The sequence below is a fragment of the Carlito syrichta genome, unplaced genomic scaffold (genome assembly GCF_000164805.1).
Source record: "Carlito syrichta isolate Samal-C Ts95f unplaced genomic scaffold, Tarsius_syrichta-2.0.1 Scaffold305070, whole genome shotgun sequence".
In the NCBI taxonomy this organism is placed as follows: Eukaryota; Metazoa; Chordata; class Mammalia; order Primates; family Tarsiidae; genus Carlito; species Carlito syrichta.
Window position 1 is genome coordinate 237,669 of NW_007249166.1, and position 12,810 is coordinate 250,478.

The window sequence follows — 12,810 nt, forward strand, 5'->3', positions numbered from 1 at the left end:
ATTATTTTCCCGAGCTGGGCGGCTCGGGAACACTCGGAGGGGCCCGCCCTGCGTTCCGCTTGCCGCTCACCCATTGGCCGAGACGCCTCTGCACTTCCACCAATCCGCTTGGCGCGAAGAAGAGGGGCGTCCAAGGACAGAACCAATGGGCGCAGGGGTTACGGTCTCCGGGTTACAGATGTAGACAGTGGAAGTTTTGCTGGTCCGGCATTTGCTGCTCGCGGCCCAGCTGAGAAAAACACGGCGGATGGCGCAAGGCCGGGAGCGAGACGAAGGCCCCCACCCCGTTGGCAGCGCGTCCCTGTCCGTGAGGTGTGGCGTTCACCGCCCCGCGACCGACTTCAGTCTCGAGGAGACTTCTAACCTGCATCCCCGCCCCGCGCTCTTTTCTTCCCCCTACACACCGGCTGGCCCCCAAACTTCGACCTCTTCTCCGCCACCTCCACCGCCTTCCCACAGACTGCCTCCCTGTCTGGTCTCTTCTGTCTGATCCCCCATCCCCTTCCTTATTCAATGACCCCGTCTCCATTTGCCTTTTCCCCTCATTCTGCGACTTCGACGACCTTCGCTCGCTCGCTCAGCATTACTCGTCTCCATCTTTCACTTCTGCCTCCTCTTTCTGGCTCAGTATTCCCTTCAGTAATCCGGTTCCCTTGACCTTTGAGACTTACCCCCGCCCCAACCCCAATCCCTGGGTCGACCTCCATCTCATCCTTATTGTCCTGGGTGATTTCCCTTAAAGTCAAGACCTTTCTTCTAACTCCCATCCACTAACTTTGGATTTATTTGCATTTATAGTGGCCTTTGAAAGCCATAAAGCGCTACACAGATATACAGAAATATGTGGTATTTCTGTCCACATTCTAGAGTGTTACTTTCGCTCTATTCCATACAGCAGTGTCCGTCAGTCCTGTACTCCACAATCTCGAGGTTACTCGCCAAACTAATGTCCACCACTTGCCTTTCCACCATTTTCAAACATATCTTTAAGAATTAAATAAAAATAGAATCTCCTACTCTACTTCCTTCTGGCATACACCTACCACACACACCTTACTTAAAAGTATGTTCCTTTCGTGTTCTAACCTTTCTTTCATGTCGACTTTATTCCTTTTATTTTCTGCATTACTCTGTATTTTTAGATCGAAAATATGGCTATATTTTTCGTCTGTGTAAAGGAGTAATTTTCTTACTTGACTCACAATCACAGTGCATGCTTGTTTACTCAAAGCTGTTTTTTAAAATTTATTTTATATCAAACTAATAATAAAATAGCCTAGGATGCACCCTGTTTTGTATTAGGTCAAGCTCTTTTCTCTCTCTGTTACTGTCACTTTTTCTCTTCCAAGTACACAAGACCCTAGAAGTTCTTCTGAGATTTTTTTAGGTTTGGTCAGAGAGTTTTCTTTTTCTTTTTTTTTTTTTTTGAGTTGGAGTCTCACTCTGTCGCCCAGACTGGAGTGCAGTGGCCGCTCCCGGTCACCGCAGCCTCGACCTGCTGGGCTCCGGCGATCCTTCCGCCTCAGCCTTCCGAGTAGCCGGAATTACAGGCATGCGCTACCACGCCCGGCTGATTTTTTTTATTTATTGTAGAGATGAGGTCTCACTGCCTAGGTGGATCTCGAACCCGCGAGCTCAGGCAATCCACTCACCTCAGCCTCCCAAAGGCGCGGGATTACAGGCTGAGCCACCAAGCCCGGCTCAGAGAGTTTTCTTTACTGAAAAAGTTCTCTGAAGAAATCTCTTGAGACCTATGGAGCTTTAGGTCTGCATTTAAGTTTCTATAATTCATTGACTCAAACTGGTCTTACATCCAACATATGTGTTCTTTTATCCTAGAGATTGTTTTCGGTAGAAAGCACGTGAAAATAGAATAGATGTGTTTCAAAGATTTTGATAACTTTTGTTTTCTTTGTTAAAAAAAAGAAAGAAAAAGTATTTGAATTATATATTGATGTTGACGTATCTTTTCCCAAAGATGGGTGCAAGGATTCCCTAAGCAGAATGTTCATTTTGTCAACGACAACACCATTTGCTACCCTTGTGGGAATTTTGTAATATTTATTAATATTGAAACAAAGCAAAAGACTGTTCTCCAGTGTATGAATGGCATTGTGGGCGTCATGGCAACTAACATTCCCTGTGAAGTTGTGGCTTTTTCTGACCGGAGGCTAAAACCTGTTATCTACATATACAGCTTTCCTGGATTGACCAGAAGGACCAAATTAAAAGGTATCCTGGAGAACCCTTTCTCTAACATAACTGAAGGATTTTGTTATAAAATTTGACAGAACCTTGTACTTATAAATGAAGGTGGTTTGTTTTTTGAAGGTGTGTGTGTGTGTGTGTGTGTTTACACACACATTTTAAAAGAAGGAATCAAGCTGCTCACTGAGGATATAATTAAGTGGGCTAGAGCCTTGCTACTCAAAACATGGTCTGTTTATCCCCAACATGGGCACTGCCTGGGAAGCTTCTTATAAATGCAGAAACTTGGCTCCCACTCCAGATCTGCTGAATCAGAATCTGCATTTTAACAAAATTCCCCAAGTGATTCAAATGCATATTAAACTTTGAGAAACACTGGGCTGGAAGACTCTATTACTTTTTTCAGAACAATGACTTTTTTCCTTTCCTAATAATTTGTTGAAAATCCAGGTATAGGCCGGGCTCGGTGGCTCAGCCTGTAATCCTGTGCCTTTGGGAGGCTGAGGTGAGTGGATTGCCTGAGCCCGCGGGTTTGAGACCCGCCTGGACAACTTGGCGAGACCTCGTCTCTACAATAAATCAAAAAATCAGCCGGGCGTGGTAGCGCATGCCTGTAATTCCGGCTACTCGGAAGGCTGAGGCAGAAGGATCGCCGGAGCCCAGCAGGTGAGGCTGTGGTGGCCGGGAGCGGCCACTGCACTCCAGTCTGGGCGACAGAGTGAGACTCCAACTCAAAAAAAAAAAAAAAAAAGAAAAAGAAAATCCAGGTATATTAATGTTTGTATAACTTCTAAAGACAAGTCTTTGAGCCTCAGTTTCCTCATCCATGAAATGAGGACAAAAGTAGTTGCTAATGGGAAAGCTGTGATGATGATAGATGAAAATATATATGCATACTGTATATGCCAGTTGCACAATCAGTGTTACCTACCATTTGAATTACTGTTGACTCATTTATAGATACAACTGACCTAGACTGAGCTGCAGCTTGTCTACTGGAGCCTCCATCTCATGAGTCTCTCATTTAACATACCATGGACAGAAAGCTCAAGCTTGAGGCTGGTCTTAGTTCTGTAGTCTTATGGATCAAATATGTATTTCAGTGCATCAAAGAACTTCACTATAAATTAAAATATTTTATCTGTGGGGAAATTTGTCGGCATTTTCAACAGATTAAAACACCTTTTAAAACAAAACCCATGCACGGTTTGATAACTGTCTAAGTGGACCATAACTATCCTTCATCTTTAAAATTTCCTCAACTTGGCTATTTGGCTGTCACCCTGCTCAAGCAATTGAAGGTTAAATCAAGCCAGTAGCCAACATTCATATTGAATAATTAAGCCCTAAAGAAATTCACAATGAAATTAGGAATAAGTCATCAGGATACCTTTTATTATTAATACTATTATTTAATATCAACCTAGAAGTTCTAGACAATGCAACAAAATACAAAACAGGAAAAAATTTAGGCTAAAAAATATATAGAGCTAAATTTTAAATTGGAGATTTTTTCCTGGATGGAAAGCTTGTTTATTATAAATAAATATATTTCTGATAGTTGTCACAGAAAGTAATTCATAGGTTTATCATATGTATTAGAGAACAAGGAACACTTAAATGAGATGATTCCAAAATTCATCTGGAATAAAAACATAGAGAATGAGAATAACTTGGAAAAGAATAATGGCAAGTTAAAGGGTCATATTAACATTATGGTCCTCGAGTTATCAGAAGTGTGGTATTGGTGTGGGGATTACCAATCAGTAGAACAATTGAAGAATACTGGGGACAGAATCTAGAGTATATAAAAGTTGAGTAAATAATGAAAGAAGCTCCCACCAAAAAAAGAAAGACAAGAATACATTGACGAAGGTGTTAAGAGAACTGAATGTTTGAACTAAAATATTAAATTAGGTACTCTATTAAATATTTGACACACTATATATTAAGCATCAAATGAAAATAAGCATTCAATATAAATAATAAATTCATTTGAAAAGTAGTAGTAGAAAGTATGGTACAATATTGAAATGATTTCAGGATAAAGAACATTCCACATGAAGGAAAAACAAAAAGATTGATATGTTTGATTATATGTTAAAACTTATGAACATCAAAAAAATATGAAAAATTATAAGGCAAATAACTGGGAAAATATTTGGAACATTTATAAAACAATAAGAAAAAAACGTAAACGTTTCTTTAGAACAATGGAAGATAAATATGAAGGGGAACAAAACAAACCCCAGGATTTATTAATTTAAAAATTGTTTATTCATTCTTAAATGTTTAAACTTCACTCACCTGCAAAACACTCTCTGTTTAATGCAGTATACCTATTGAGATGCTTTTTCCACTGCTAAAAACAGTTTTTGAACTTGTCAATGCTTTCTTTCTTTTTAATTTAACCGCTTCCACATTGGCAAAACATTTCCCCTTGAGAACTTTTTTCATCCAGGGAAATAAAGTTGCTCAGGGCAAGATCGGGTGAATAGGAGGGTGGGGCATGAGGTTCATGTCATTTTCAGTCAAAAATCTGCTGAACGCTGCACAGTGTGGGCAGGTGCATTCATAAATCACCCATCATGAAATGGGCAAATGTGTTGAAAGACTCCCCCACACAAAAATTCACTGAAACCGAATGCCGACTCTTACAGCAATGCTACCTGGTACACTGATGCCAGTGGGTTCCTAGAACACTTACCTAGTGGGAGAAGCATGTACTACAAGGGGTCTGCCCTCCAAAAACTAATTCTGTTTATTTTGGGGGGTTCCCCCTTTTATGCCCAAACAAATCACAAAATTGCAAATGACCAAAGATGGAAAAGGCACTACCTCAATATGCATCTTAAATAGTGTATTTTAAACCAATATGCTACTTTTCTGCCTATCAAGGTCACAAATTTTTTTAAAGATCATAGTTGCTAGGCAGATGCAGTGAAATTGGTAACTCTTGTTTGCTAAAGGTGGGAGTACAAATTGATAGTCTTTCTGAGGAGTAAATAGTCTGTTTGATCCAGTATAACCACTTAAAGAAGTATAATTCAATTTTAAGGAAATAATTAGAAATACAGTCAAAGGTTTATGTGCTAAGGTGTTAAAGGCACTATCATAATAGCAAAAGATTGAAAACAGCATACATCTCCAGTATTAAGGTATGGTTAAATAAGTAAAAGCATTCTATAAAGGGGTATTGTGAAAACATTTAAAAAAAACACATTTTTGAAGAAATGTTTAGATAATGATAATACTTAATATAATGTAAATAAAAATCCAACAGGATGGAGTACTCTATAATCCAATTCCATTTTAAAATGGATTATTATATATAATATTTATTCCATGGTTGTTATACTTATAAAAGGCAAAGTTATATTTAAAGAAACTATATCTGTTATGTATTTTTTCAGTAAACACACAGAAGAAAATACCTGAAAATACTAGAAAGAAATTTACTAGAAAGAAATTTGGTGGTAGGATTATAGGATATATTTCTTCTTATGCTTTTTTTTGTATTTTCTTCAAACACCAAAATGTTTTAAACATAAAGAATATATAAAATTAGTAATCTTCAGTTGTGGAAGGAAATGTCTATATATAGTAAAGATAAAAAGTCATTTTATTAAAGCCTCTGCCCACAGAAAAAAATATTTTAAGTTTTGCATTGAATTCTTAATAAATATTTGTTGTTTTCTTTGTATAACCCCATAATGTGACTTTTGTCATTTATTGAATGTATTTAAGTGCTAAATACATTCAATAAATGACAAAAGTCACATTATGGGGTTATACTGTGATCAGTTAAAATAAGAATAATAAAAAAGCAGGAATGAAGCATTGAAGATGCATAGAACAAGCAATAGAGGCATAAATGGAGGAAAACAGACGTTGGAGAGGGCAAAGTTTGCACCTGTGGGACCATACAGAAGAACCACAAATAGAAGAGAGGGAAAATCAGACCCTCATTTACTAGGAAGCAGAGACAGACACTTCTCTGTTTTAATACCCCATGATGTATATTTTAAACAAGTTGTTGCTAAGGCTTTCAAAGTCATGTTGTATTTCTTCAACTATAGGTACATTTAAGAGTAGCACTTTTTTTTCTTTGAATAACTTTGGTACAAAATAGCTTATTATAGTTGTTCCAACAGCTGGAAGATATTAAGATAAAGGCCAGATATGACCTAAGATTTATGGAAATAAGCTAGAATTATTTCAACTCTCCAAGATATTTAAAGTTTTTTGAATACCTGTACTAAATTATAATGTCTCGTATATTTTTATTTTATGATTTTGGGGTCATTTCAAATCATGCTGGGACATACATAGTGCAGTATGCGCAGTTCTGCATTGAAGTCTAGAGATAGTAACGTAATGGTCTCATTTTACTCTAATATCTTTCTTTTTTTTTGAGTTGGAGTCTCACTCGGTTGTCCAGACTGGAGTGCAGTGGCTGCTCCTGGCCACCGCAGCCTCGCCTGCTGGGTTCCGGCGATCCTTCCGCCTCAGCCTTCCGAGTAGTCGGAATTACAGGCATGCGCTACCACGCCCGGCTGATTTTTTGATTTATTGTAGAGATGAAGTCTCGCTGCCCAGGAGGGTCTTGAACCCGCAGGCTCAGGCAATCCACTCACCTCAGCCTCCCAAAGGCGCGGAATTACAGGCTAAGCCACCGAGCCCGGCTAAATATCTTTCTTAAATGGATTTTAGCCCAGCTAATATCTTTCTTAAATGGATCTTAACTTTGCGCTAAGCATTCTGCTCATAGTTTTAGAAATCAGCCAGGAGTTCTCTTATTTTTATAGTCAAATGCTTTTTAGTTGTGTTAAAATCATGAGAAAAGGGAAATAAACTGTAAGATTATAGTTAATCTGAACATGATAATCAGATCCTTGCAATGGATTTTATATTTTAGGCAATGTTCTTCTGGACTACACTGTACTTTCGTTCAGTTACTGTGGCACCTACCTGGCTAGTTACTCCTCTCTGCCAGAATTTGAACTGGCCCTTTGGTAAGTTTCAGCATCCTGTAGAATTGTTTTTACTGAATTACATTTTACTCTTAACCTTCTGGATTTTATCAGAGGACATATACATGAAAAATCTGAAACAGGGAAAAGTGAAAGAAAAAAAATCCTCATCATAAGATTTAAATAGTTGCTATGCTTAGGCATAAAATCTGGTGGTCAGGGCAAAACTGTATGAAAACTAAATTGTTGTTATTCTCTTTTATTATCATGCTGTAATAGTTTCTTTCTCAGATAAAGAATACATCTATAAGTATAGAAAGTTTCATCTTTTCTTAAAATAACTGGCACCTTGACACCTTAGAGTTGTTTGCATGTTTTCTACTAATGTTGAAATTGAAATGGTCTCTATATTAGAACTCAGCTTAAAGTAATTGCTTTTTGAGATATTAGACATTAGAAATCATTGCTTTTAGTGATATATGTTCAGAGAGTGGAAAATTATACCACATTTGCCAGCTGTGTAGGAAATATCTGTGGATAAGACACATTTCTGGCCTTTGCTGGATTATTTCATGTGGCCAGTTTCAAGGCTACACTTTCTCTTCTATCCATGATATCCATGATAAACCCTTTCAGGGCAAGTCTGTCATATTAAGGAGAAGTACAAAATGTTCCAGAATGATTAAGGATATCATACCAGCATTTCTTATACAAAAATATAAGAATCTAGGTTCAGGAAACCACATTTGACCCATGTAAAGTTTTTTTAAAAATAGCTTTATTGAGGTATAAATGAAATATAATAAAGTGCTCATATATAAAGTACACAATTTGATGTTTTGACTTATATATAAACTCACAAAGCCATCATCATAATCAAGATAATAAATATATCCATGAGTCCCAAAAGTTTTTTTGTACCCCTTCAGATCTTCGTATTGGTCCTTACCACTGGTATAGTTTCTGCCACTCTAGATTTGTTTAAGTGTTCTAATATTCACATACAGGGAGCCATACAGTATATATTACTTTCTTTTATCTGGCTTCTTTCATGCAGCATAATTATTTTGAAATTCTAGTATTCTACTGTGTGTGTGTATCAATAGTGATTACTTTCTATTCCATGATATGAACATACTGCACTTTGTCTGTTCACCTGCTGATGGATGTACTGTTAGCTTGCTAGTGCTGCTGTATCAAAATATCACAATCTAAGTGTCTTAAATCAGTGGTTCCCAACATTTTTGGCATCAGGGACCAGTTTCTTGGAAGATAATTTTTCCATAAACCAGTGGAAATATAATTTTTCCATAAAACAGTGGGGGTAAGTGGTTTCGGGATGATTCAAAGACCTAATATTTTTGTGCACTTTATTTCTCTTATTATTACATTCTAATACATAATGAAACAATTATACAACTCACCATTTTTAAAAAAGAGGTGTGGACGGACAGAGTGGTAAATAAAATAGTGGGTGGGTCACACACAGACTGAAATAAGTTTTGGATTCTGACCTAAAGCCTGCCACCAGACGCAGCTGTACAATGGAAGTATATCAACTCGCCACTCACTGATAGGGTTTTGATATGAGTCTGCAAGCAATTGATTTATTATGATCTCTGTGCAGTCAAGCCTCACTACTACTGTTAATCTGTATTTGCATCTGCTTCCCAGTGCTAGCATCATCGCCTCAGCTCCACCTCTGATTATCAGGCATTAGATTCTCAGTGGAGGCGCCACCTAGATCCCTCCCATGTGCAGTTCACAATAGGATGTACCCTCCCGTGAGAATCTAATGCTGCCGCTGATCTGACAGCAGGCAGAGCTAAGGCGGTAGTGGGAGCTCTGAGGAATGGCTCTAAGTATAGATGAAGCGTTGTTCACCTGGCCACCGCTTACCTCCTGCTGTGCTGCCTGGTTCTGATCAGGCCACAGCAGAGTTCGGTTTTGTAACAGAGACCATATATTGTCTCCAAAGCTAAAAATATTTACTGTCTGAACCCTTATAGAAAGAGTTTGCCAACCCCTGACCTAGAAATATATACTTATTACATTTCATTCGTTTACATTAACTTCTGGCCCCTATAGGCTTTTGAGTTTGCTCACTGGGTTTATTTTATTCAATAAATGTTTATCTTCTACTTCCTGTTGGGTATAAAATGTATCTCTTCTTAAGTATTTTACAGCATAGGGGGAAATCTGAGACTTCTGTAAGTAGCACTTTTGATAGGCTGAGGTAAAATTGAGACTAGGGGCAGACGGTATCTCCTCTTCATCTTATCCCTTCCCCTATATTTGCATCTTAATATTCAAGTGTACTTCTATTTAGGAAATTTAGTTGAAGAGGACAGACAAGGGAGCAAGGGTGAGGAAAGCAGAGGGAGGACAAAGAAGATGCTGTAGGGAAGATCAGAAACTACTCTCAGCCGGGCTCGGTGGCTCAGGCTGTAATCCCGCACCTTTGGGAGGCTGAGGTGAGTGGATTGCCTGAGCCTGCGGGTTCAAGATCCGCCTGGGCAACTTGGCGAGACCTCATCTCTACAATAAATCAAAAAATTAGCCAGGCGTGGTAGCGTGCTCCTGTAGTTCCAGCTACTTGGAAGGCTGAGGCGGAAGGATCGCCCAAGCCCAGAAGGTCGAGGCTGCGGTGGCTGGGAACGGCCACTGCACTCCAGTCTGGGCAACAGAGTGAGAATCCGACTCAAAACAACAACAACAACAAAAAACTACTCTCTTGTGAAGAGATTCTCTATGAGGCTCTGCAGTGGCAGAGGTGCCCTGGGGCCCGCTGAATGAGCATGAACAAAGCTGGGAGGCGGATCCTCCTCCAGAACCCCTCTTTGCCACTACAAGGTTCTGAAGCTCTGGGAGCAGCCCTGATGGCATTCTTGAGTGCTGCATATAAAATGTGAGTCATATTTAGTCCTGTGATGAGGGCCCAACAGCCTGAGGCTTCACCAAGTGGCTCTGTCAGCAGTAGCCTAGACAAGAGAGAGCTGGAGGATGAACAGGGAGGAGAATGCAACTTGGTGACAGCAGCTAGTCTGTAGACCCTGAGGACTCCTAGAATTAATTCAATAAAAGTTCAAAGGAAGTGAGCCTCTGGAAGTCAGACCAGAAGGAGTTTAGGTACTGTGATTTGACTGCCAGAATTAATATGTCCAGTTTCATTGGGGAGACAATTACTGAGATTTTCAATGGGTCAGTCCATTAATCCCAACTCCCCAACTCTCCCAAAAAGAAACCCATGAGACATATATGATGGTTGTTATTTTAAAGAAAGAAACTGAAGCTTTAGAGAGATTAGATGTTAAAGCAGAATTTTTAAACAAACAGATTATAAGCACATAAGGTAGTTTAGTATAACTCCTTAATATTGGAATCTAGCAGGAAGATAAAAGAAAGGTGGTCCTTGACTTAGCATTTGGACTGCTGTAACAAAATCCCACAGACTGGGTAGCTTATAAACAACAGACACTTTTTCCTCACAGTTCTTGAGGCTAGAAAGTTTAAGATCAAGGCACTTCAGTGTTTGGTGTGAGGGTCTGCTCCCTAATTCATAGATGGCACCTTCCAGCTATGTTCTCATATGGTGGAAAGGGATGAGCTAGCTCCTTGGGGTCAGGGTCTCTTTTACAAGGGCTCTAATCATAATCATGAGGGCTCTGTCCTTTTGACCTAATCACTCCCTAAAACTATCACCAGAGGGGTTAGAATGTCCACATATGAATTTTGGGGACACGAACATTCAGACTATAGCAGTTCTTGAGTGCTTAAAAGAACACATGCAGGCCTTCTCTTCCTGGTTCTTCCCAGAGACAGTAAAAACTAGGTTAAGAGGGCAGAAGAAACACACACATATACACAAACTAAAAAAATTAGAAAAAGGAATAACTAAATAAAATTTCTAGGATACAAGAATGGTCAACTTTCCAGAGGTCTCTAAAATCATAGCACCTCGAACTTAATTATTCCACCAGGCAATACGGTCATCACATCTTATATGTTCTAGAGTTACTCTAATCTATAAAAGCAGGCCTGCCTTTATCACATGTTAATTAGTATCTGTGACAACAAAGCTACATTCCCAAGAGTGTCAGATAAGACTCAAAGCAAGGTACAAAGTACAGTTTTTGTTCAATGAGTCTTCTTGGGAAATGCTTTCCAGCATGATATGAGAGATCAAGTCAATGCAATTGCTCCTTTCTCCAAGTTTCAGATTTTGTATTCTTATAAGCTACTTGCTTAGATTTATATAGTTGTTGAGTGGGCTTTAAATCCAGAGGGATCTGAGCTCTTTTATAGATTCCAGTGATCTAAGACACAAGGGTAACATATGATAGGGACATTTCATCTAGTATGACAGTAGAATAAAATGGTCAGGGAAGGCTTCCTGGGAAGGAAGGTAATTTTTAAACTGATACTTGTGTTAATTTGGTAGGTCTGACATAACAAAGTACTACGGACTGGGTGACTTAAACAGCAGCAATTTATTGTCTCCCAGTTCTGGAGACTAGAATTATGAGATCAAGGTCTCAGCAGAGTTGGCTCCTTCTGAGGGCTGTGAGAATCTTCTCCATGCCTCTCACCAACTTCCGCTGGCTTGCTGAGAATCTTTGTTGTTCCTTAGTTTATAGACATATCATCCAGATCTCTGCTGTTATCTTCACATGTCATTCTCCATGTGTGTGTGTTTTTATGTGTGTGTGTCTTTCTCCAAACACCCCTCCCCTTTTAGATGAAAAAATGTAGTTTATTTTAAAGTAAATTAGAGAAAGAGAAGGGAGAGAGAAGATTCACCTCCCCAAGGTGGGGGAGGGGGCCAAAGCCAGGAAGCATGGCAACAGCCATAGTTCAAAGAGCACATGGTCACTCCAGAGTCTAGCAAGACAATGGCTCCAAATGTTCCCTTTTTATATGAATATCAGTCTTATTGGATTAAGGTCCACCCTACTGACCTCATTTTAACTTGATTACTTCTGTAAAGACCCTACTTTCAAATGAAGTGATGACCTGAGGGTGCTGAGAGTTAAGATATCAACATAAGAATTTGGGGGAGACACAATTTAGCCCATAGCAATAGCTAATGGATGAGTAGGAATCAGCCTTGTGATGAGGAGAGAGAAGAGAATTCCAAGCAGAAGAATGGCATGTGCAAACACCAGGAGGTAGAGAAAACATGGCAGTTTCTAATATAAAGTTCATAATGATGGGAACAAGAGATTAGCCACGAGAGAGACAAGCCTGGAGGAACAGTCTAAGGCTAGCTCATGCAGCCTTATAAGTAAATTACCATGTAATTTGTCATCCAAATCTAGATGCTTTTGAGAGTGAATGGGGATGTTAATAATTAGTACAGAGAAACAGTCTCAACCTGGGTCTCTTTTGGGCATACAAGGAAGGATACTTATCCTACATATAAGCCATGCCAATGGGCATATCATTTACCCTAAAGGCAGTGGGAAGCTACTAAAGAATTTTAAGCAGGGGTGTGACAATCAAATTTGCATTTAAGAAGACTCCTTCCAATCATATTATAGAAGGCATATTGGAAGGAAACAAGGCATGCGCATCAATTAGGAGACTGTGACAATCCAGGAGAAAATTGATTATGGCATGGATTAGAGTG

At 39.2% G+C, this 12,810-nt stretch overlaps 1 protein-coding gene across 1 annotated transcript in view; it reads left to right on the forward strand.

Annotated features, from left to right (window-relative positions):
* The first annotated feature begins 207 nt into the window (after positions 1-207).
* The window catches only part of CFAP43 (cilia and flagella associated protein 43), a 136,255-nt gene continuing 123,652 nt past the window's right edge, over positions 208-12,810 (forward strand). The window contains exons 1-3 of the mRNA XM_008061089.2: positions 208-312; positions 1,979-2,232; positions 7,127-7,223. Of these exons, the coding sequence (XP_008059280.1) occupies positions 248-312; positions 1,979-2,232; positions 7,127-7,223 (416 nt within the window). The 5' untranslated portion in view covers positions 208-247. The remainder of the gene's footprint in view (positions 313-1,978; positions 2,233-7,126; positions 7,224-12,810) is intronic.